We start from the raw sequence: 23,451 nt of genomic DNA on the forward strand, positions 1-23,451 counted from the left end.
CCGTTATCAATTATGAAATGGCAACCAGAAGAATGAGATACGGACGAATACTACTTAAGCAAGAAATACAGGTGTGTGTGCTTATGCGTACGTACGCAAAACAGAAACTAAACAGTTTTAAAAGACAATAACGTACTGTTCCTACCTTCCAGTTCCGGATTCCTTCAGCACTCCTTACTAAGCGAAGCAGACACTTATCTGGTCAGCACTACGAGGAATATTACCTCCCGCCTTTTGCTGACCGATAATGTCTGCTGAAATTACCTAGTGCAGATATGTGAAGAGCGGCCGAGCCCCCAATTGATAAAGCCTAATATTTATCCTATTTAATACACTCTAAAAGGTGAAAGAACACGGTACGCAATTAGCGTATGGAAATACCGTAAGAGTACGCACGTAGCGTAACAGACGCTTAGCTGTGGATGAGACGCACGAGCGGCACGTTCGCTCACTGCTTAAAGCGTAAAGGCAAGCACGCTATAGGCTGCCGACTAACGCAATGATACGCTATCAGCGTAGCGGACGCTCGAGACCACGAGGAGATCACAAGCGGCGCTGACGCCCACAGAGTTAAACCTTTATAACTATACCATTTACAATGTACTTATAATGTAAACCTTTGTGCAGTGATAAGGTGTAAATGCAACACAGTGTAACCTTATTAGTTTAAAAGCTGTATGAGCGTCTGTGACGCTCTGAAAACCCTTTAGCAACATAATAAACACTCAGATACCGGTCTTAGGTTCTAACACCTTAAATGAACGTTCTATTGCAAAAGAATACACAATACAAGTTATACACTACCAAACTAACATAAACACCTAACAGGAATACTACACGTTAAAATACAATAAAGACACAATTACTTTTAAGGGGGAAGGAGAGAGAGAGATGGCTTACAATAACAATAAAGACAATATGGTTGCAGAGAACTTACGCACAAGGGAAACAATCGCAAGCGCCTTTCTGGATATCCAGCTCCCGATTATCAGTGATGAGAACCGTTGTGAAGAGTAGAGTAGAATGGGAGCTGGATCAGATCGGCTTGTCTTTATATACACTACACACAGTACAATACAATGGTCCCTACAATCTCATTGTTCATTGGACACAGGAATTCGTATCTGCATTATAACAAAAGGTCATAGGTTGGTTCATACAGGTGGGCTGTGACTATTTCAAACTGCTCAGGTGGGAGGGGAACTGGGTTTCCCGCCGCATAGGTAATAAAGTGCAAATATAGTAAATGTCCATAAACTTCTTATGTCCATAACTATACGCACGAGCGAGTAATCCGCTTCAAACCAACACCGGAATATTGCTAATTAAATACTCTTCCGATGGATACTAAACATCACTGTGTAACCCCTGTCTGACCCTTCGTATCAAACAAAGAGGGATCTCTTTGTCTATGAACATGCTATATTAACTAAACTTTCAGATTCTATCAAAGGGACCATAATCTACAAAATACATTATATGGTTAAAATATGTTACGATTGAGTCGCACGCTAGGCGTACACAAACTCTACCGTAAATGCGCATACCGTGCGCCCGCGGGTGCACGCAACGACGAGTATGCGCACGCACGGCAGGGCTCATGCACGTGCAGCAGGCACTCGCATGAGGTGCAAATATGGCAATGTGCATCACGATATTTTTCTGACTTTGACAGTACGCATACCAGATCGTGATAGGTTCTTAGAATAAGAAACGTCGGTCACATGACGCTAATTGCGTGCACGTGACCGGCTTCTGATGCTGCACGAGGGCCGTGAGAGGCACATAAAGATTCCGGTCACATGATCGGGTCCGCTTGCGTGACTCGGTCCCCGGAAGTGCGTCACGTACTGGCAGTCCAGACCTGCCGGCCAGCAACCACAATGGGCATAGTTGCCCTCACTTGGAAATAGATAGTATTAATATATTAGGACAGAAAAACCCCCAGATTGTTGATATCTTTAGTAAAAACATATTAAACTGATACAGTAGAGGAACTTTACTTTCAAAAAAAACTTTAAATAGAGAGCAATTCTTATTTGAAAACACAGACGTTTATATGGACATAACATATTCAACAGTCTTCTGTATAGCAGATTATAGTAAAGTGATCTTATCTATAAATATCAGCATAAACATAATTTAATATAAATCTATACGGACTTAATTATATGTTTGTCTATGTTGGAAATTCAAGCTTTCAATATCTCAGCTCTATAGTGCCATCTTGTGGATTTATTAAAAAGTGATATTCTCATCATAGCCATTCTAAGTATCTAAAATAAATGACATGCCCTATAAGGGAAATGGCCAAAATGTTCTTATCATGCTTTTAGAATTATACCTAGACCCTAAAGTACTGCATTAAGTTCCAAAGCTTCATTTAAGCCGCAGGGATATAGGGAATTCAACTGGAGTGTCCAGTATATCTCTTGTCGACAAAGACGAGTATATCTATCCTCTCCCCGACATGTCGGTGGAATGTATTCTAGTCCAATGATTTTCAAGGAACTGGGATCTTTATTGTGATGATGTACGAAATGTCTCGATAGGCTATGTTTCATTAGCCCATTTATGACATTTCTATGATGTTCCATGAATCTTAATTTCAGCACTCTAGTCGTTCTGCCGACATATTTTAAATTGCATCCACATTTCAATAGGTATATAACCCATGACGTGTTGCAATTAATGAAAGTGGAGATATTTATACATTTCACCTCAAAAACCATATTGATCTTTTTGGTTTTGTTACAAGCATGTAAACATGTTGTACATTTATTGGCTCCACATTTGTAGAAACCTTTAGGTTTTGTAGGTAACCACCCCCCTTCCGATTTAATTCCTATATCTGATAGATGGTTTCTTGTAGGGTTCTTTAATTGGCTGGGTGCCAGTATGTTCTTTAAGGATTTGTTTTTCCTGAAAATAAACTCTGGCTTAGCTGGAAGAATACCATTCAAAATCGGATCATTTAAGAGCATATGGTAATTTTGTGTAATCGTATTTTTGATCTGATTAGAACGGTTGTTAAATCTAGATATAAAGGCCAATTCCTTATTGTTGTCAATGGAAACTTTGGATTTTGGATGAAAGAGTGTATGTCTATCTACTTGGTTTACTTCTAGGAGTGCTTTATCTAATAGATGTTGGGGATAATCTCTGTCATTAAAGGATTCTATTAATCTTTTTGCTTGGGAATAAAAAGCTTTGGGGGTAGAGCAATTTCTTTTGATGCGCAACAGTTGACCTTTGGGGATATTGCTCTTCCAAGACTGAAGATGTGCACTCTTATAATTAAAATATAAATTATGGTCAACGTCCTTGGTATAATTGGACGTGTGGATACAATTGTCTACTATTTCTAGAGAGATATCTAAAAAATAGATTTTTGAAGAACTAAAATTGAAAGTGAAGGTTAAATTAAAAGTGTTGGTGTTGAGAGAACTTACTAAACCAGAAAAAGTGCTGTGATCCCCATCCCAAATGAAGAAAATGTAATCGATGTACCGTCCATAGAGGACGAGACGTTCGCCGAGTCCGCCTCCCCATATGAGGTCTTCTTCCAAGTGTCCTACATAGAGGTTGGCGTAACTCGGCGCAAATCTCGTCCCCATGGCGGTTCCCATTGTTTGACGATAACACGTGTCCGAAAAAAGGAAATAATTGTGAGAAAGAATGAAGGAAATGGAGTCGACAATGAACCCCCGGTGTCTCTCCGATGGGTCTCCATCTAATGATAATATTTGGTTAATAACCTCTACACCTAATTGGTGAGGTATATTTGTATATAGACTGGATACATCCAGAGTAGCAAATGCATATGAAGGTTTCCAGGTAACCCCCTGGATAAGTTCTAAAAAATGCATAGTATCCTTAATATGGGACCTTAAACGAAAGACACGCGGCTGGAGAAAATTGTCGACAGATAGAAAAGAAGTGAGGGAATTAACACTGAAATAATGGGACGTCCCGGGGGTGAAGTGAGGGACTTGTGAATCTTGGGGAGGTGATAGTAAATGGGGGTGGTGGGATGAAGAGGAAAAAGGAACTGGAGTTCTTTAGATATCACTCCATCCTGAAAAGCTCCTTGTAGGAGAGCATAGAGTTCCTTTTGATATAGGGGGTGGGATCCCGTAAGAGGACTTCATAGAAGTTAACATCGCCTAGTTGTCGTAATGCTTCCTGGATGTAATCTTCTCTGTCCTGTATTACGAGCCCACCCTCAAGGCAGAGCTGTTTATATGTAAGCCAGTACATTGATGGTGCCCCCCGTCTGTTACATCAACTAAGAGCAGAACTTGACATGGAATAAAGTCAAGTATTCAGCATGAATAGAGAACTCATGCCCGGTATTCAACAACAAACAATCTGGGCCTCATTAAAGAATCACAAAACATCTGAGGCACAATGCAAAATCCTTATTGGCATTCTGTATTGTTGTGCTCCGTAACTCAATTTGCAGCAAGTTGCAGGGTTATGTGGTGCAAGGTAACGGTGGGCCCGATTCAGATTCTGAAGGATCTGTGGCATATGATGACACCAAGAACTGATGTTTGGTACTTTTTTCACATTTTCCGGGCCCACACGGGTCCTGTGTTGTTGGACGCACCATGGCTGTATACAGTCTGCAGCCGTTTGGGGGCGCCGACAGCAGCCATTTCCCAAAATGGAGGCATCTTGTCTCCATTTCTGGGGAAGTGCCAGGGTCAGGATCTTTGTTGGAAGACAGAGATTTCCTGAGCTGCGGCGACCGGCTTGCTTGACCTCAGTGTCACTCAGCAGACAGATGTTGCTGCAGAGTGATCCCATGCAGCATCCTAAGATGCAACCGAGTCTACTTATACTAGATGCCCCTGCTGCATTACCATATCAGAGCGTCACCGCCATATCTGAGTCAGGTCCAGTGTTTGCAGAAGGACAGTCGCCCACACTACTGCCATGGAGCACATTTGCGGAGACTAGGAAATGACACAAAGAGGTGGAGGTCACCTCTCCATACAGCCATTTACATCCCGCTCTGAGCTGGTGGAGTTCTGGTCTCCTTCTGTACTATTACTGGGTCATATGTTCTTATCCATCTTTTCTTGTCTCATGCAGGACTTTATGAAGTGCATAGAAGAAGGCCTGATGGACAATTGTGAAGAGGTGTACTGTAAGAGCTTCAAATTCGCCTATTCTCTTCATCTTACGGACATGATGCAAATAAACCTCGATACTGGAACCATTAGGAGGATGAGGAAACGGCCGATATTCAGATCAGTTGCCTCACTGACATCAAAGCTCTGGTGAGAAGAGTTGGGTGGGTAGACCTGATTCCAGAAACACGGGTAGAGCTCACTACACATCAGACTGAGAAAACCCTGTACTTTCTGTATAGGGGATGATTTTTGGCCTGATTCAGGGTTGCATGTGAAGTGGAGGAAATTTCCATGCTCGCCCCTATTCAGCGAAATCGATTTTTATTACATTTGATAAATGGCGCCTAGTAATGTGATTTACCGCAACAGTGCCAGTGGAAGTTACAATATGCATACTACTATATAAATATATAAGTTAGCTGAAGGTTGAGATCTTAGATTTTGAAACCAATGCATGTGGCCAATGGTTGTCATCTGAAGACCACGGGATTTACTGGTATCCAGTCTCTAGGCCGACAACAACAATATGTAGGTAGACCACTATTGGTCGACAGTAAGTAGGTCGACATGGTTTCTAGGTCGACAGGACAAAAGGTCGACATGAATTTTTCACATTTGTTTAATTTTTTTAACTTTTTCATACTTACGATCCACGTGGACTACAATTGGGAACGGTAACCGAGCCATGCGAGGGGACACGGTGCACTATTTGGGGTTCCCGGTCACTCTACGAAGAAAATGACGCCAAAAAAACAAACAAAAAAAACACGTCAACCTAGTACATGTCGACCTAGAAACCATGTTGACCTACTTACTGTCGACCAATAGTGGTTGACCTAGACACCGTCGACCTAAGTCTAGTCTATCTAACATACCACACCCGGATTTACTATGGTTAAAAATCAAAACACTGATGATAAGTGGTGAGATCAAACCCCTAAATCTCACAGAGTTCATGGAAACCCATCTGGTAATCCAGAGGGGGAAACATCCTGCTCATCATTATTTTTATTAACAGCCCATTGCTATTCAAATTGGTCCTACAGAAGAGGAACCTCAACACATATGTAGAACCGAGGGGTGCTGATAGGGGAGGGGGAAAGGGTACCCATCTTTACTCAGGCCTGGGATCTGCCTCTGGCTGACCCGTCCCCGGCGATCCCACTAATCATATAATAATAGCGCTCCCCTCTGACTACATAATACATAGCGCCCCCTGCTAATGACAATTCATAGTGCTCCTGCCGACCACATAATACATAGCGCCACCTGCAGGGCTTTAGCAGTATATATTTCCCCCTTTGCTGCTCCTGCCCCCAAATATGTGATGTCATGAAGTCACAATGAGGGTGTGGAGCTGCCAGTACCTGGGAGGAGCTGTGCACTCAGAGCATCCTAAGGACACTCCAGGCAGATCTCCAGGGTGCTGTTCCAGGCATCATGCAAGCCAACTGCTGGTACCACATTGGAGCGATGGTGGTGTCCCACTGTTGTAATGAAGGGAGATAGCGGAAACCAGAGAAAGATACCATGAACCGGTCACCTGCTGCCCACCATTACCATCTAACTGATCCTCCATCTTCTTGTGGTTCCAGAGAAGGCTGTCACTGTCCTTCTACAGTACATGGCCAGTGCTGTGGTTGTCCGCCTGTGTACAGTAAATGTGTGTATCCCATAGCTTTATGAGGACTCATGCTTGCCCCTGGAACCAGGACGCATGCTCCATAGCACTGCAATGTTCTGCAACATGGTCTCCCTGAGAAATATTACTGGGCGTCCCGGCTATGTAGTGTTCTGCCCCTGCTCCTGTCTGTCCCAGTCTCCTGTCCGTGCTCCAGCAGAGGGAGGAAGCCACCACTTGTATCACCATTTGTTTATTCCAATGACTGAATGTGGAGCTTCTACACCAGGGCTGGCCAAACCGGTCCTCGAGATCTACCAACAGTTCATGTTTTCCAGGCCTCCTGGAGATCTGTAGAATTGTCAGTTAGGAATGAATGCAGCACATCTTAAATAGTAATAACTACACCTGTGCACCAGCTAGGTGGTCTGGAAAATGTGTACTGTTGGTAGATCTCGAGGACTGGTTTGGCCAGCCCTGTTCTACACCTTGACACTCCAGCTGTTGTTGAACTACACATCCCAGCATGCTCTGCATCAGTTTTAGCATGGCCAAATAGCAAAACTGTAGCAGGGCATGCTGGGATGTGTAGTTCAACAACAGCTGGAGTGTCAAGGTTAGCCATCACTGTTCTACACCATAGGTTCTCAAACTCGGTCCTCAGGACCCCACACAGTGCATGTTTTGCAGGTCTCCTCACAGAATCACAAGTGAAATAATTAACTACACCTGTGGACCTTTTAAAATGTGTCAGTGAGTAATTAAAACACCTGTGCCCTTGCTGGGTTATCTGTAAAACATGCACTCTGTGCGCCCCTGAGGACCAAGTTTGAGAACCTGTGTTCTACATTATGTAGAGAAAAGTGATTGGACACTGACAGTAAATAGATCAGTAAGATATTTTCTGCAGCGGGGTACACTGGTATTCCACAGGGAATAACATCGGGGTGTAGAGTTGGATCTTGATCTGAGGCACCAGCAGGCTAAATCTTTGACTGTTCCCAGAATGCCTTGCACCGCCCCCTCTATATCCCCGCCTCCAGGCACTCAAGCTCAGTTTGTAAGTTGGTGCCTGCAGTGCAGGCAGCTAACAGGATGGCCTGCTTTAAGCAGCCCTGAAAAAAGCTTTTTTGAGAAAGAAGACTTCAAGGGCCGCAGCACAGGCACTTGGTGCTATATGTCATACTGACATATCGTGCTGCTGCTCCCTCATCTTCCCCCAGCGACACTGTATACTCCCGCGCCCTGGTTGCCGGGTACTTACAGCGGAGGCACTCCGGTCTCATCAGGCACACATACCGCCGCGGCTCTCCTGGATCGCGTGGCCGCACAAGTTCGAGAGGAGGTAAGAGGGGCCCCCAGGTGGGACCCACTAAAATCACGATCCGGCTGCGGTCTCCAGAGATGGACCGCGCCGCTGGCGTGGACACTGTGGCCGTACAGGGACCCCACTATCTCCACCAGGGCAAGGAGCACAGGCCGGATTTACTAAAATCTGTTTTCTCTGACGTCCTAGTGGATGCTGGGAACTCCGTAAGGACCATGGGGAATAGCGGGCTCCGAAGGAGGCTGGGCACTCTAGAAAGATCTTAGACTACCTGGTGTGCACTGGCTCCTCCCACTATGACCCTCCTCCAAGCCTCAGTTAGATTTCGTGCCCGGCCGAGGTTGGATGCACACTAGGGGCTCTCCTGAGCTCTTAGAAAGTAATAGTCTTAAATTTTTTTATTTTCAGTGAGACCTGCTGGCAACAGGCTCACTGCAGCGAGGGACTAAGGGGAGAAGAAGCGAACTCGCCTGCTTGCAGCCGGATTGGGCTTCTTAGGCTACTGGACACCATTAGCTCCAGAGGGATCGACCGCAGGCCCAGCCTTGATGTTCGGTCCCGGAGCCGCGCTGCCGTCCCCCTTACAGAGCCAGAAGCAAGAAGTCCGGAAAATCGGTGGCATGAAGACTCTGTCTTCACCAAGGTAGCGCACAGCACTGCAGCTGTGCGCCATTGCTCCTCTCACACACTTCACACTCCGGTCACTGAGGGTGCAGGGCGCTGGGGGGGGCGCCCTGAGGCAGCAATAAAAACACCTTGGCTGGCTAAAATACCTCAATATATAGCCCCAGGGGCTATATATGAGGTAAATACCCCTGCCAGAATTCCATAAAAAGCGGGAGAATAGGCCGCGAAAAAGGGGCGGAGCCTATCTCCTCAGCACACTGGCGCCATTTTCCCTCACAGCTCCGCTGGAAGGAAGCTCCCTGGCTCTCCCCTGCAGTCTACACTACAGAAAAGGGTTAAAAAAGAGAGGGGGGGCACTAAATTTAGGCGCAGTATACATTATATATAAAGCTATAGGGGACATAACTCAGTTAGTCCCTGCATTATATAGCGCTCTGGTGTGTGCTGGCATACTCTCACTCTGTCCCCCCAAAGGGCTTTTTTGGGTCCTGTCCTCGTTTAGAGCATTCCCTGTGTGTCTGCGGTGTGTCGGTACGGCTGTGTCGACATGTTGAATGAGGAGGCTTATATGGTGACGGAACAGAGGCCGATATATGTGATGTCGCCCCCTGTGGGGCCGACACCAGAGTGGATGGATAGGTGAAAGGTATTAACCGACAGTGTCAACTCCTTACATAAAAGGGTGGATGACGTAACAGCTGTGGAACAGCCGGCTTCTCAGCCCGCACCTGCCCAGGCGTCTCAAAGGCCATCAGGGGCTCAAAAACGCCCGCTCTCTCAGATGGCAGACACAGATGTCGACACGGAGTCTGACTCCAGTGTCGACAAGGTGGAGACAATATACACAATCCACTAGGAACATCCGTGACTTGATCCCGGCAATAAAAAATGTGTTATACATTTCTGACATTAACCCAAGCACCTTTAAAAATGGGTGTTAGGTTTGGGGAGAAAAAACAGGCAGTGTTTTGTTCCCCCATCAGATGAATAAATGAAGTGTGTGAAAAGCGTGGGTTCCCCCGTTAAGAAACTGGTAATTTATAAAAAGTTACTGATGGCGTACCCTTTCCCGCCAGGAGGATAAGTTACGCTGGGAGATATCCCCTAGGGTGGATAAGGCGCTCACACGGTTGTCAAAAAAGGTGGCACTGCCGTTTTAGGAACGGCCACTTTGAAGGTACCTGTTGATAAAAAGCAGGAGGCTATCCTGAAGTCTGTATTTACACACTCAGGTACTAGACTGAAACCTGCAGATCGTGCTGCTGCAGCGTGGTCGGTGACCCTGTCAAGCATACTAGTTTGCTAATATGAGAACATATTAAAGACGTCGTCTTATATATGAGGGATGCACAGAGGGATATTTTGCCGGCTGGCATCCAAAATGAAGGTAATGTCCATTCTGTCAGGAGGGTATTAGAGACCTGTCACTGGACAGGTGATACTGACTTAAAAAGCGCATAGAGAGCCTTATAAGGGTGAGAAATTATTTGGGGATGGTCTCTGGGACCTCGTATCCACAGCAACTGCTGGGAAGAAATAATTTTACCTCAGGTTTCCTCACAGACAAAGGTACAGTCCTTTCGGCTTCAGAAAAGCAAGCGGGTCAAATGGCGCTTCCTTTCTGTACAGAGACAAGGGTAGATGGAAAAAGCTGCACCAGTCAGCCTGTTCCCAGAATCAAGATTCTTCCCCCGCCTCCTGTGAGTCCACACCATGACGCGGGTGCTCCACAGGTGTAGCCAGGTACGGTGGGGGGCCGTCTCAAAAATTTCAGCAATTAGTGGGCTCGCTCACAGGTGGATCCCTGTTTCTTTCAAGTAGTATTTCAGGGGTACAAGCTGGAATTCGAGATGTCTCCCCCCAGCCGTTTCCTAAAATATGCCTTGCTGACAACTCCCTCAGGCAGGGAGGCTGTGCTAGAGGCAATTAATAAGCGGTATTCCCAGCAGGTAATACTCAAGGTGCCCCTACTTCAACAAGGACGGGGTTACTATTCCACACGGGTTGGGGTACCGAAACCGCATGGTTCGGTGTGACCCATTTTATATTTAAAATCCTTGAACACATACATAAAAAAATTCAAGTTCAAGATGGAATCGCTCAGGGCGGTTATTGCAAGCCTGGACGAGGGGGATTACATGGTATCCCGGGACATCAAGGATGCTTACCTGCATGTCCCCATTTACCATCCTCGCCAGGAGTACCTCAGATTTGTGGTACAGGATTACCATTACCAAGTCCAGACACTGCCGTTTGGACTGTACATGGCACCGAGGGTGTTTTATCAAGGTAATGGCCGAAATGATGATACTCCTTCGAAAAAAGGGAGTTGTAATTATCCCGTACTTGGACAATCTCTTTATAAGGGCGAGGTCCAAGGAGCAGTTGGTAGTCGGGGTAGCACTATTTTGGAAAGTGCTACAACAGCACGGTTGGATTCTAAACAGTCCAAAGTCACAGCTGGTTCCTATGACACGTCTACTGTTCCTGGGGATGGTTCTGGACATAAACCAGAAATAGTGTTTCTCCCGGAGGAGAAAGCCAAGGAGTTGTCATCTCTAGTCAGAGACCTCCTGAAGCCAAAACAGGTAGCGGTGCATCATTGCACGCAAGTCCTGGGAAAAATGGTAGCTTCCTACGAAGCAATCCCATTAGGCAGGTTCCTTACAAGAACTTTTCAGAGGGACCTGTTGGACAAGTGGTCCGGATCGCATCTTCCGATGCATAGGCTGATAACCCTGTCTCCAAGGACCAGGGTATCTCTACTGTGGTGGCTGCAGAGTGCCCATCTTCAAGAGGGCCGCAGGTTCGGCATACAGGACTAGGTCCTAGTGACCATGGATGCCAGCCTTTGAGGCTGGGGGGCAGTCACACAGGGAAGAAACTTCCAGGGACTTTGGTCAAGTCAGGTTATTTCCCTACACATAAATATTCTGGACCTGAGGGCCATTTACAATGCCCTGAGGCCGGCAAGGCCTCTGCTTCAAAACCAGCCGGTACTGATCCAATCAGACAACATCACGGCAGTCGCCCATGTAAACCAACAGGGCGGCACAAGAAGCAGGATGGCGATGGCAGAAGCCACAAGGATTCTCCGATAGGCGGAAAATCATGTGTTAGCACTGTCAGCAGTGTTCATTCCCGGAGTGGACAACTGGGAAGCAGATCTTCTCAACAGACACGACCTCCACCCGGGAGAATGGGGACTTCCTCCAGAAGTCTTCCAAAGGATTGTACACCATTGGGAAAGGCCACAGGTGGACATGATGGCGTCCCGCCTCAACAAAAAGCTATAAAAGATATTGCGCCAGGTCAAGGGACCCTCAGGCGATAGCTGTGGACGCTCTGGTAACACCGTGGGTGTACCAGTCGGTTTATGTGTTCTCCCCTCTGCCTCTCATACCAAAGGTACTGAGAATAATAAGAAGGCGAGGAGTAAGAACGATACTCGTGGATGGCCAAGAAGAGCTTGGTACCCAGAACTTCAAGAATTTATATCAGAGGACCCATGGCCTCTGCCACTCAGACAGGACCTGCGGCAGCAGGGGCCCTGTCTGTTCCAAGACTTACCGCGGCTGCGTTTGACGGCATGGCGGTTGAACGCCGGATCCTGAAGGAAAAGGGCATTCCGGAGGAAGTCATTCCTACGCTTACTAAAGCCAGGAAAGAGGTTACAGCAAATCATTATCACTGCATATGGCGGAAATATGTTGCATGGTGTGAGGCCGAAAGGGCCCCAACAGAGGAATTTCAACTAGGTCGATTTCTGCATTTCCTGCAAGCAGGAGTGACTATGGGCCTTAAATGGGGTTCCATTAAGGTACAGATCTCGGCTCTGTCGATTTTCTTTCAAAAAGAACTAGCTTCAGTACCTGAAGTTCAGACATTTATAAGAGGAGTGCTGCATATTCAGCCCCCGTTTGTGCCTCCTGTGGCACCTTGGGATCTCAACGTGGTGTTGAGTTTCTTAAAATCACATTGGTTTGAGCCACTAAAAACGTGGATCTGAAATATCTCACGTGGAAGGTGGTCATGTTATTGGCCTTGGCTTCGGCCAGGCAAGTATCAGAATTGGCGGCTTTATCATGTAAAAGCCCTTATCTGATTTTCCATATGGATAGGGCAGAATTGAGGACTCGTCCCCAGTTCTCCCTAAGGTGGTGTCAGCGTTTCACCTGAATCAGCCTATTGTGGTGCCTGCGGCTACTAGGGACTTGGAGGACTCCAAGTTGTTGGACGTGGTCAGGGCCCTGAAAATATATGTTTCCAGAACGGCTGGAGTCAGAAAATCTGACTCGCTGTTTATCCTATATGCACCCAACAAGCTGGGTGCTCCTGCTTCTACGCAGATTATTGCTCGTTGGATTTGTAGTACAATTCAGCTTGCGCATTCTGTGGCAGGCCTGCCACAGCCAAAATCTGTCAATGCCCATTCCACAAGGAAGGTGGGCTCATCTTGGGCGGCTGCCCGAGGGGTCTCGGCTTTACGACTTGCCGAGCTGCTACTTGGTCAGGGGCAAACACGTTTGCAAAATTATATAAATTTGATACCCTGGCTGAGGAGGACCTGGAGTTCTCTCATTCGGTGTTGCAGAGTCATCCGCACTCTCCCGCCCGTTTGGGAGCTTTGGTATAATCCCCATGGTCCTTACGGAGTTCCCAGCATCCACTAGGACGTCAGAGAAAATAAGAATTTACTCACCGGTAATTCTATTTCTCGTAGTCCGTAGTGGATGCTGGGCGCCCATCCCAAGTGCGGTTTATCTGCAATACTTGTACATAGTTATTGTTAACTAAATCGGGTTATTGTTGAGCCATCTGTTGAGAGGCTCAGTTGTTTCATACTGTTAACTGGGTTTCATATCACGAGTTATACGGTGTGATTGGTGTGGCTGGTATGAGTCTTACCCGGGATTCAAAATCCTTCCTTATTGTGTACGCTCGTCCGGGCACGGTGTCCTAACTGAGGCTTAGAGGAGGGTCATAGTGGGAGGAGCCAGTGCACACCAGGTAGTCTAAGATCTTTCTAGAGTGCCCAGCCTCCTTCGGAGCCCGCTATTCCCCATGGTACTTACGGAGTTCCCAGCATCCACTACGGACTACGAGAAATAGAATTACCGGTGAGTAAATTCTTATTTATTACAGGCTCCATAGTACCCGGTGGTGAAGTCCAGCATAGGAAATAAGGCTCTGACCTGACCAGGCGCCATTTACTGCAAATGTTCCCACTCTGAAGCTGCATCTCTCTCTCTCTCTCTCTCTCTCTCCCTCACTCCCTGTCAGCGTTTGGGCGCCATTACACAGAGCTGCGCTGATCTGGGACTGCTGGGCACTGTCTCCTCTGTGTAAAGCCGCCTGCCTCATCAGCGCTGTGCATTTTACAGGACACTTAAGTATTCTACATGTCGTTTAGACAGTGTTAGTTAAGAACAAGTGCATATCTACAGGGATATTTAGTACAAGTATTCTGTGATATACATCCAGTGTTTACTGTGCATTGTTATAACTGTATACATACATAGCTTTATGTAGTAATACTAGTCCAGTGCAGTCTTATTGTTGTGTGTAATCATTTCTGCATTGTACATGTGACTGTGTGTGTGCCAATAGCTTCTGTGTGGTTTCCATTCTGTGTATCACATATTGCTATCACTGTATTCTGTACCCTGAGGGGGGCTAAGTGCAGCAGGGTCATAATATATATATATATATATATATATATATATATATAGTGTTTCACAGGATATGCTGTTTTGTATTTTTTCTCAGTGTTTTTCAGTCACCATATACCACTTATCCTCTGTTTATGCTCTGCGTTTTCAGTCACACTGCACAGGGGTTTTTTGTCAGGTACTGTGTCTGGCTATATTGTACTGGTACGCCCTAAGGCTACGTTTCCATATAATGTCTGCTACACAGGACGGAAGATCTGTGTCTGATCCTGCTTCATGCAGTGCTGACGCTGAGGATTTATCTGAGGAAAATATTCCAGCTGAGGGTCCGGGTACCAGGGGTTCTGTACCCCTCAGTCAATCTGCAGCACCGGTAGCTCACCAAGACCCACCTTGGGTTGCTTTTTCTAATTTACTGACTACGCTAGTAACGTGACTTACGCCCCCTGTGGGACCTCCTGTGCCATTACAGTCACATATTGTCCCTGTAGTTAATCCGCCATGGGCGGATACTCTGTCAACTCAGTTACAGCAATTAAATCAGTCTTTGGTTAAACAAAAGCTCAACCCTTGCCCTCCTAAGACCAAGGGGTCCTCTAAGCGGGCCATTACTTCCTCACAATCTACCCATGTTTCGGAAACTTCATCCGATGAAGATGGAGTATATAATGACCCATCAGACACTGATGCAGATGCTTCTGATGAGGAATCTACAACACAGGTTGATGCTCCTGACCTATTGGAGGCCATCAAACTGATTCTTCCGATTGATGATGAAACTGACACTCCAGATACGACTAAGAAACCTGATAAGTTCAAACGTCAGAAGGTCACTAAATTAGTTTTGCCACATTCTGACCATTTAGTTGACATATGTCCGGAATCCTGGGAATCTCCTGGAAAGAAATTCTCCCTATCTAAAAAGATGCTAGCTCGTTATCCCCTCTCTGCAGAGTTAAGTAAGAATTGGGAAACAACACCACCGGTGGAATCACATGTCGCTCGTCTTGTGGTGTCTTCTACTCTGCCTGTCACTACAGTCACCTCTGTGAAGGAACCGTCGATAAGCATGTGGAGGGTTGCTTGAAGTCTATTTACACTCTGGCAGGTGCCGTACAAAGACCCACTATAGCAGCTTCTTGGGCTGCCAAGGGTATTGAAGCCTGGGTTCAAGCTGTTGAGGCAGAGCTACGTCTGAATTTTTCTGATAATGCCCGACAGTGTCTTTCATATTTTACCACGGCCTCTCATTACATTCAGGAGGCGGCCTCTGATGCCGGTGTTCTGGCGGACAAAGCGTCTACTACGTCCATTCTGGCTCGCTGGATTCTGTAGTTGCGGTCCTGGTCGGTGGACCTGGACTCTAAAAAGACCTTGGAGGTTATCCCTTTTAAGGGAGACATACTATTTAGGGAAGATTAGAACAAGATTGTTGCTGATTTAGCATCTGCTAAGACTGCATGTCTACCAAGTACTAATCCTTCGGCTCCGAAGGCTAAAAGTACCTCCTTTCGTTCCTTTTGACCTCCAAGTAAAGCAAAGGGTCAGGTGTACTCAAAACAAGCTCGTACTTCCAAAACCTCTAAGCCCAAATCTAAACATTCTTGGGCTGCCTGTCAGCCTGCTTCCAAACCAGAAAAGCCTGCTGCATGACGGCGCGGGCCTCCACCTTGGGACCCCAGGGTGGGAAGCCGACTTCTGCGGTTCACCCAGGAATGGTTACATACCACTTCTGACGCCTGGGGGAGGGGAGTCGTCACTCACGGATATGCCATCTGTTTCAGGAAACGTTCCCCTCACAGATTTTGCTCGACAGGTATCCCTTCGGATCCGTTAAAAGCAAAAACTCTACGTTGGGTGGTGCAATTCCTCCTGGACACAGGAGTGATAGTGCCAGTGCCTCTGTCTCAGAGGGGAAGGGAGTACTTTTCAACGCTGTTCCTAGTTTCGAAGCCGAATGGATCCTCCTGGCCCATTCTCAACCTCAAATCTTTCAACAAGTTTGTGAAGGTCTCCAAATTCCGTATGGAAACTCTTCGCTCTATTGTTCTGGCTTTGGAGCCCAAGGATTATATGGTATCTCTGGACATACAGGATGCTTACCTACACATACCTATTGCCGTGTTGCATCAGCAGCATCTGCGGTTTGCTATTGGCAACCTGCATTTTCAATTCCAAGCCTTGCCCTTTGGACTGACTACAGCTCCTCGGATCTTCACCAAGGTTATGGCAGTCATGACGGCCATTCTCCGTCGGCAAGGTATCAGGATCCTGCCGTATCTGGACGACTTGCTGAACTCCCCAGAGGTTCTCATCCGTCATCTGGAACTGACGCTCCAATTCCTATAAGCACACGGGTGGCTCATAAATTGGAAGAAGTCCTCACTGGTCCCTGCTCAGAGCATGGTGCACCTGGGGGCACTAATGGACACACACAACCAATGCTTGTTCTTGTCTCCAGAGAAAGTCCTGAAGCTTCAGGATAGGATACAATGTTTCCTTTCTCGCCCACGAGTGTCGATACACTCGGCGATGCAAGTACTAGGCCTCATGGTGTCGGCTTTCGACATGTTGGAGTATGCTCAATTTCACTCTCACCCTCTGCAGAAGCTAATTCTTGCCAAGTGGGACGGCCTGCCTCACCAGATCAGATCTCACATGATTTCCTTGACTCCGGAGGTTCGTCTGTCACTGAGCTGGTGGCTACAGGATCGACAATTGAGCAGGGGTCGTCCCTTCTGGATCTCCAACTGGGTCCTCCTAATGACGGATGCCAGCCTGCGGGGTTGGAGCGTGGTGTTGGCGCAACACTCTCTACAGGGTCGGTAGACCAGGGAGGAATCTCTCCTCCCGATTAAATATTCTGGAGTTGCGGGCATTGTTCAAAAGCTCTGAAACTTGCCCGGCCTCTGGTACAGAACAGGCCTGTTCAAGTACAGTTGGACAACGCCACCACAGTGACGTACATAAATCATCAAGGCAGCACGCGAAGCCACATGGCAATGATGGAAGTGTCAAAGATTCGTCAATAGGCAGATCGCCATCTGCCAGTCTTATCGGCAGTGTTCATTCCGAGGCCCTCAACTGGGCAGCGGACTTCCTCAGTCGTCAGGACGTACATGCCGGAGAGTGGAGTCTTCATCCAGAAGTCTTTCAACTCCTAGTGGACAAGTGGGGCCTACCAGATGTAGACCTGATGGCGTCTCGACACAATCACAAGGTTCCGGTCTTCGGAGCAATGACAAGGGATCCTCAAGCAGCGTTTGTGGACACCCTGGCAATTCCATGGAACTTTTGGCTGCCGTACATGTTCCATCCGGTGTCACTCCTGCCTAGGGTAATTCGGAAGTTCAAGCAAGAAGGAGGAATATTACTTGTAATTGCTCCAGCGTGGCCCAGATGGCATTGGTTCTCAGACCTGCAGGGTCTCTCGATAGAGCGTCCTCTTCTGCTTCCGCAACGCCCAGACCTCCTCGTTAAGGGCCCTTGTGTCTACCAGGATCTGGCCCGTCTGGCTTTGATGGCGTGTCTCTTGAAGTTTCACTCCTGAGGGCCAAAGGATTTTCTGAGGAGGTCATTCAAACTATGTTGAAAGCCCGTAAACCAGCGTCGGCTCGGATTTATTATAGGGTCTGGAATTCTTACTTCAGCTGGTGTGCAGCTAAGAATTTCGATGCATACAAGTTCAGTACTGCCAAACTGTTGGCTTTTCTGCAACAAGGCCTGGACTTAGGCTTTCGTCTGTCCTCCCTCAAGGTTCATATTTCAGCCTTGTCGGTGTGGTTTCAGAGAAAAACTGTGTCTCTGCCTGACGTTCATACTTTCACTCAGGGTGTTTTACGGATTCAGCCTTCCTATGTCCCTCCTGTGGCTCCATGGGATCTGTCTGTTGTTCTCGATGCCCTACAAGAGTCTCCATTTGAACCTCTTGAGTCTGAGGACCTTAAATGGCTTACGCTTAAAGTCTTATTTTTGCTGGCTATTGCCTCTGCTCGAAGGGTTTCAGACATGGGTGCCTTATCCTGTCGGTCACCCTTTCTGATTTTTCACCGTGACCGGATGGTTCTTAGAACTCACCATGGTTATCTACCTAAGGTGGTGTCATATTTCCACCTTAACCAGGAGATTGTGGTTCCGGCCTTTATCTCTCCTGGTTTGTCTTCCAAAGAGCAGTCTTTGGATGTGGTACGGGCTCTCCATATCTATGTGAAGAGAACCGCTTCTCTTAGGAAATCTGAGTCTCTCTCTCTGTCCTTTTTGGCTTTCACAAGCGTGGCTGGCCTGCGAATAAGCAACCTTTGGCCAGATGGATTAGAATGGTGATTGCACAACCTTATGCGCATGCTGGTCTTCCAGCTCCTGCTGCTATCAAGGCCCATTCTACTCAGTCTATTGGACCTTCTTGGGCGGCCTGCCGTGGCGCGTCCCTCGAACAGTTGTGCATGGCGGCTATGTGGTCCTCAGTGAACACGTTCATTAGGTTTTATGCCTTTGATGCTTCCGCCTCCCTGGATGCTTTCTTTGGACGCCGGGCTCTTGTGCCCACTACAGTGCGTCCCCTCCCATGAGGAACTGCTTTAGGACATCCCTGATGTTATTCCCTGTGGAATACCAGTGTACCCCACTGTAGAAAAGGAGATTTATGGTAGAACTTACCATTGTTAAATCTCTTTCTGCAAGGTACACTGGATTCCACAGGGCGCCCACCCTGACGCACTTAGCTTCTTTGGGTTTGTATGGCATTAGCCGCTGGTACCTTCTCCTGTTGTGAGAATGTGGGTCTATGTGGCTAACTACTATCGTCTTTTTTACCTGCTACTGCATTGGACTGGTTAACAAAACTGAGCTCCAGTGCCTGGAGGCGGGGATATAGAGGAGGCGGTGCAAGGCATTCTGGGAATAGTCAAATATTTAGCCTGTTGGTGCCTCGGATCAAGATCCAACTCTACACCCCGCTGTTATTCCCTGTGGAATCCAGTGTACCTCGCAGAAAGAGATTTAACTATGGCAAGTTCTACCATAAATCTCCTTATTAACATCCACAATTTTCTGGACAACAGCAGGCGTTATGTTTTGCCATTCCGTCTTAAGTACAGTGACCAACTGTGACGCTGAAGGTCGAGTCAGCCTAGAACACCACCCGTTGCTCCCATTCGTCCCAGAGGTTCTCTCTGGACTCTAAAATGGCCAATCCATCCTGGTTACTGAATTTTCTGTATACGAGCATCACCCTGCAACATGGTCTCCCTGAGAAATATTACTATGCGTCCCGGCTATGTAGTGTTCTGCCCCTGCTCCAGTCTGTCCCAGTCTCCTGTCCGTGCTCCAGCAGAGGGAGGAAGCCACCACTTGTATCACCATTTGTTTATTCCAATGACTGAATGTGGAGCTTCTACTCTATGTAGACAAAAGTGATTGGACACTGATAGCAAATAGATTAAGAAGATGTTATTGACGTCCACAAGTTCCTGGACAGCAGCAGGTGGTATGTTTTGCCATTCCGCATTAAGTACAGTGACCAACTGTGACGCTGAAGGTCGAGTCAGCCTAGAACACCACCCGTTGCTCCCATTCGTCCCAGAGGTTCTCTCTGGACTCTAAAATGGCCAATCCATCCTGGTTACTGAATTTTCTGTATACGAGCATCACCCTGGAAACATGACATCACACAGTCTACGACAATCCCCTTTTCAAACTCGATTAGCTCCGTCTAGCAAGCCGTTTCATTAGCAAATGATCTAATCAGTGCCCCTCTACCCATTTTATACCTTCATGAACTTGTGTTTGCGGCAGGAGCGCACCATTTCACTTATGTGGGGGTGTCCAATCACTTTGGTCCACACAGTGTATATGTCCCTCATTCCTGGGTGTACTCCCAGATTGTAAAAATATGTAATTAGAAAGGTCCCTAGTTTTCCATAGTGATCATAAGTACAGTGCAATTCCTGAAATGTATGGTGTTTTACAGATTAATATTTAAACCCCTTTCACACCGCTATTGGCGGGTCGCACACGGGAGCCATATATGGGTGCAACCCACCTCAGGTCCCTTTACACTGGCGACTCCAGCCCGGCGTATAGCCGGGTTGGTGACGTGTGCGGGGGCGGCGCTTGGAGATCAGATAATCTTGAAGCGCTGCCCTTCTATTCAGTGTGAACAAGAAATGGGTCGCATTGACCCAGCAACTCATTCACACCACAGAGGGACCAGGGTTGAAATTACGGGGTCACTCGATCCGGGATATTTTCCCTGGCACCTTTCAGACCGCACAGCAACATGGGCTATACGCGGTCTTGTGCAATAACCCGTGTTAGTAGCTGGTGGTCTGAAAACGGTATTATTGAACAGAAACCTTAGAAATTAAAAACAAATTCAGTAGTTTCATGGTGGGGATTGTACTCCTTTAATGTCTATGCAGCCAAGTGTCCTTGAAGCTATAAAGGTGTGCAAGTAAATTGTGACAGTAAATTTTTATGATGTAAATGTGGGGACTAGAGAGAAAGCACACATCTCTGACTGTTCCTGATATTGCTGATATTGGAGCCAGTAAATCTAGCGTTTCAAGGCTGCTTAAAACTTGTGTCACCAAAATAGAAGGGGAAATGTGGATGGAAATGACTGACAGTGACTGAAATTAAATAGTTGCTTTTTGCCTGTTTTAGGACACTCCCCAGTCACGCCAATACAAGTACACCCTCCGTCTATAAATTCTCCAGTTGCCTGCCCCCAAACTCAACTGCACAGTGTAACAAGCACAAGACCGCTGGAAGTGTGTACCCCAATACCTGGCTGATAACAGATACCTCACTCGTTTACGAGAAGACCCCACTGACATGGGCGAACAGAGTGTACTGGGCTGTGTACAGTTACTTCCACAAGACAATGCCGGAGCACAAATATATCATCCACCAGATCTCCCGGGTACAGAACTACTTCCAGTGGGAGAAATATTTCAGGTGAGATTGACGGCTTAAATAATATTTGCTTCGATATCGGCCAGAAGCCTGGGAATGAGACCGCCCGTAGACTGCTGCTCACACTTACATAATCCAGCCATTGGATGAAATGTAAATTATTGAAATTTATGATAATAGTGTTAAATAATGGTTTGTTCAAATGTATGCTGACATGCAGAAACAAGGATGTTCCACATATTTTCACATGTTCTCACCAAATAGAGATAGATATATAAAATGTAACAATGGATTCGTTGGAATGATTTTATCTGTATGTTCTCACGGACAGTAGAAAAATCTAGACGTTAGTAGTTATTTGTTTTTTAATAATTTAGGCAATGTTGCCCCCTGCTGCTAATACAAAGAAGAGCTTACAGCGTGTATGTGATTTTGATAACACTTTTGGCAAAAGTTTACGCATGCTCTGAATATATGATAAGCAATGAAGAAACTATAAAACCCCCTAAAAATCAGAGTATTGTTTGAACACTAATTGTGTGTGTGTTCATTTTCTCTCGGCCGCAATATATCTTTTACAGATACCATAGTTATGTGACAACTTGCCTATGACAATGGTTGTTTCTTACAGGAAGAGGGTGTACATGTCTCAGACTCCTGGTGACATAGAGAAAAGTACTTTGGAGCGACATCTATTCCATGGCACAAACGCAACCAACGTAGAGGCCATTTGTAGGCAAAACTTTGATCCTCGTGTGTGCAATGAGACTGTATATGGTAGAGGCTGCTACTTCGCCAGGGACGCCTGCTTTTCAAATACCTATTCTCCTCCCACCACTGATGGCTATCGCTTCATGTTCCTCGCCAAGGTGCTACCCGGGTATCCTTCTGTGGGCCAATCTACTTATGTTCGTCCGCCACCTATAAGTGCCGAGGACCCCGCAAGTCTCCTCTATGACTCTTGTGTGAACAAACTCCAAAGCCCAGACATATTTGTTGTGTTTGATAATGACCAGTTCTACCCTTACTTTCTTATCAAATATCAGAAGATCTGAAGGTTGTGGTTCTGGATTAAGGACCCTTATTTCTATTGCTGTTCTTTTCCATTGTTTCATTCACTCCCCAAGGTGTTCCATATTTCTGTATTTGTGCATCGCAGTATACTTACCCTACTACAGTAGGCATATCAGTACATGTAGCATCCTACAGCCAAATGGCAACTGTGATTAACATTGTGGGCTAAATGTAATAGCCTATGAGAAGCCAGAAGTGCGGGATTTCCTGCGAGTCTGACCAGATTTTTAAAGCTGCAATCATTTACACGGCAAAGCCAATCTGGTTCTGCTTTGTAAATGATTGCTACTTTAAAAATGACTACCACCATTTACTGTAGGGAAGCGGGGTGGGTAGTGAGTACACACCGGCCTTGTTGGAGTGGCCCAGTGGGGGCCCAAGCCGCGGAGCATATATTTTCACATTTTATATACACATTATTATTATCATCATTGTTTGTGCTACTTTATATTGTTTATTCTCCATGTGATCTGCACATCCATGAAGCATTGTATATAAGCGGTCTGCACATTTCTAGTGCTGGTTGGAACATCTTCTGTGTGTTCTCTTTTGATCTCTCTAACAATCTTATTATGCGTTATTCTTATTCTTTGTGCGACTTTTCCAATAAACACGTTTTCAAAGCAAAAGAATAGCAATAAAATTAGACATTAAAGTGTCACAACTGTATTAAACAGGAAACGTCACTATTTCAGATGAATATAGCCGATATCGTACATATGGGCATTCATAGGCTTACCATACTGTCCCTTTAATCCGGGACACTCATGAATTACACAGGTTCTGTGGCTGATTAAAACCAGGTGACATGCAGCAGCCACAGAACATGTGTAATTCATGAGTGTCCTGGTTTAAAGGGACAGTATGGTAAGCCTAGGCATTCAGATTTCAGACACCTAAGTCTACATACAGTATTATAAGGTCTTATATACATTTCACTTTACACTGACAAGTAAATACCATCCATAATCTAAGAAACATTAATATGCAAATGCTGACTTTAGTCTGCTCACATTCAACTATGTGTATACTTTTTCTTTTTAGAGTGCTACCCATTGTACAGTGGGCCACTGG

The 23,451-nt window shown here is 46.3% G+C and overlaps 1 protein-coding gene across 3 annotated transcripts in view; it reads left to right on the forward strand.

Moving 5' to 3' along the window:
- Positions 1 to 23,017, forward strand: part of LOC134935972 (protein mono-ADP-ribosyltransferase TIPARP-like) — a 63,865-nt gene extending 40,848 nt beyond the window's left edge. For all 3 annotated transcript variants that reach the window (XM_063930834.1, XM_063930836.1, XM_063930835.1), the window contains exons 4-6: positions 5,101 to 5,288; positions 21,052 to 21,345; positions 21,935 to 23,017. In XM_063930834.1, the coding sequence (XP_063786904.1) occupies positions 5,101 to 5,288; positions 21,052 to 21,345; positions 21,935 to 22,358 (906 nt within the window). In that variant the 3' untranslated portion in view covers positions 22,359 to 23,017. The remainder of the gene's footprint in view (positions 1 to 5,100; positions 5,289 to 21,051; positions 21,346 to 21,934) is intronic.
- The last annotated feature ends 434 nt before the right edge of the window (positions 23,018 to 23,451 follow it).

This window comes from Pseudophryne corroboree, chromosome 6, assembly GCF_028390025.1.
Source record: "Pseudophryne corroboree isolate aPseCor3 chromosome 6, aPseCor3.hap2, whole genome shotgun sequence".
NCBI classification, from domain to species: domain Eukaryota; kingdom Metazoa; phylum Chordata; class Amphibia; order Anura; family Myobatrachidae; genus Pseudophryne; species Pseudophryne corroboree.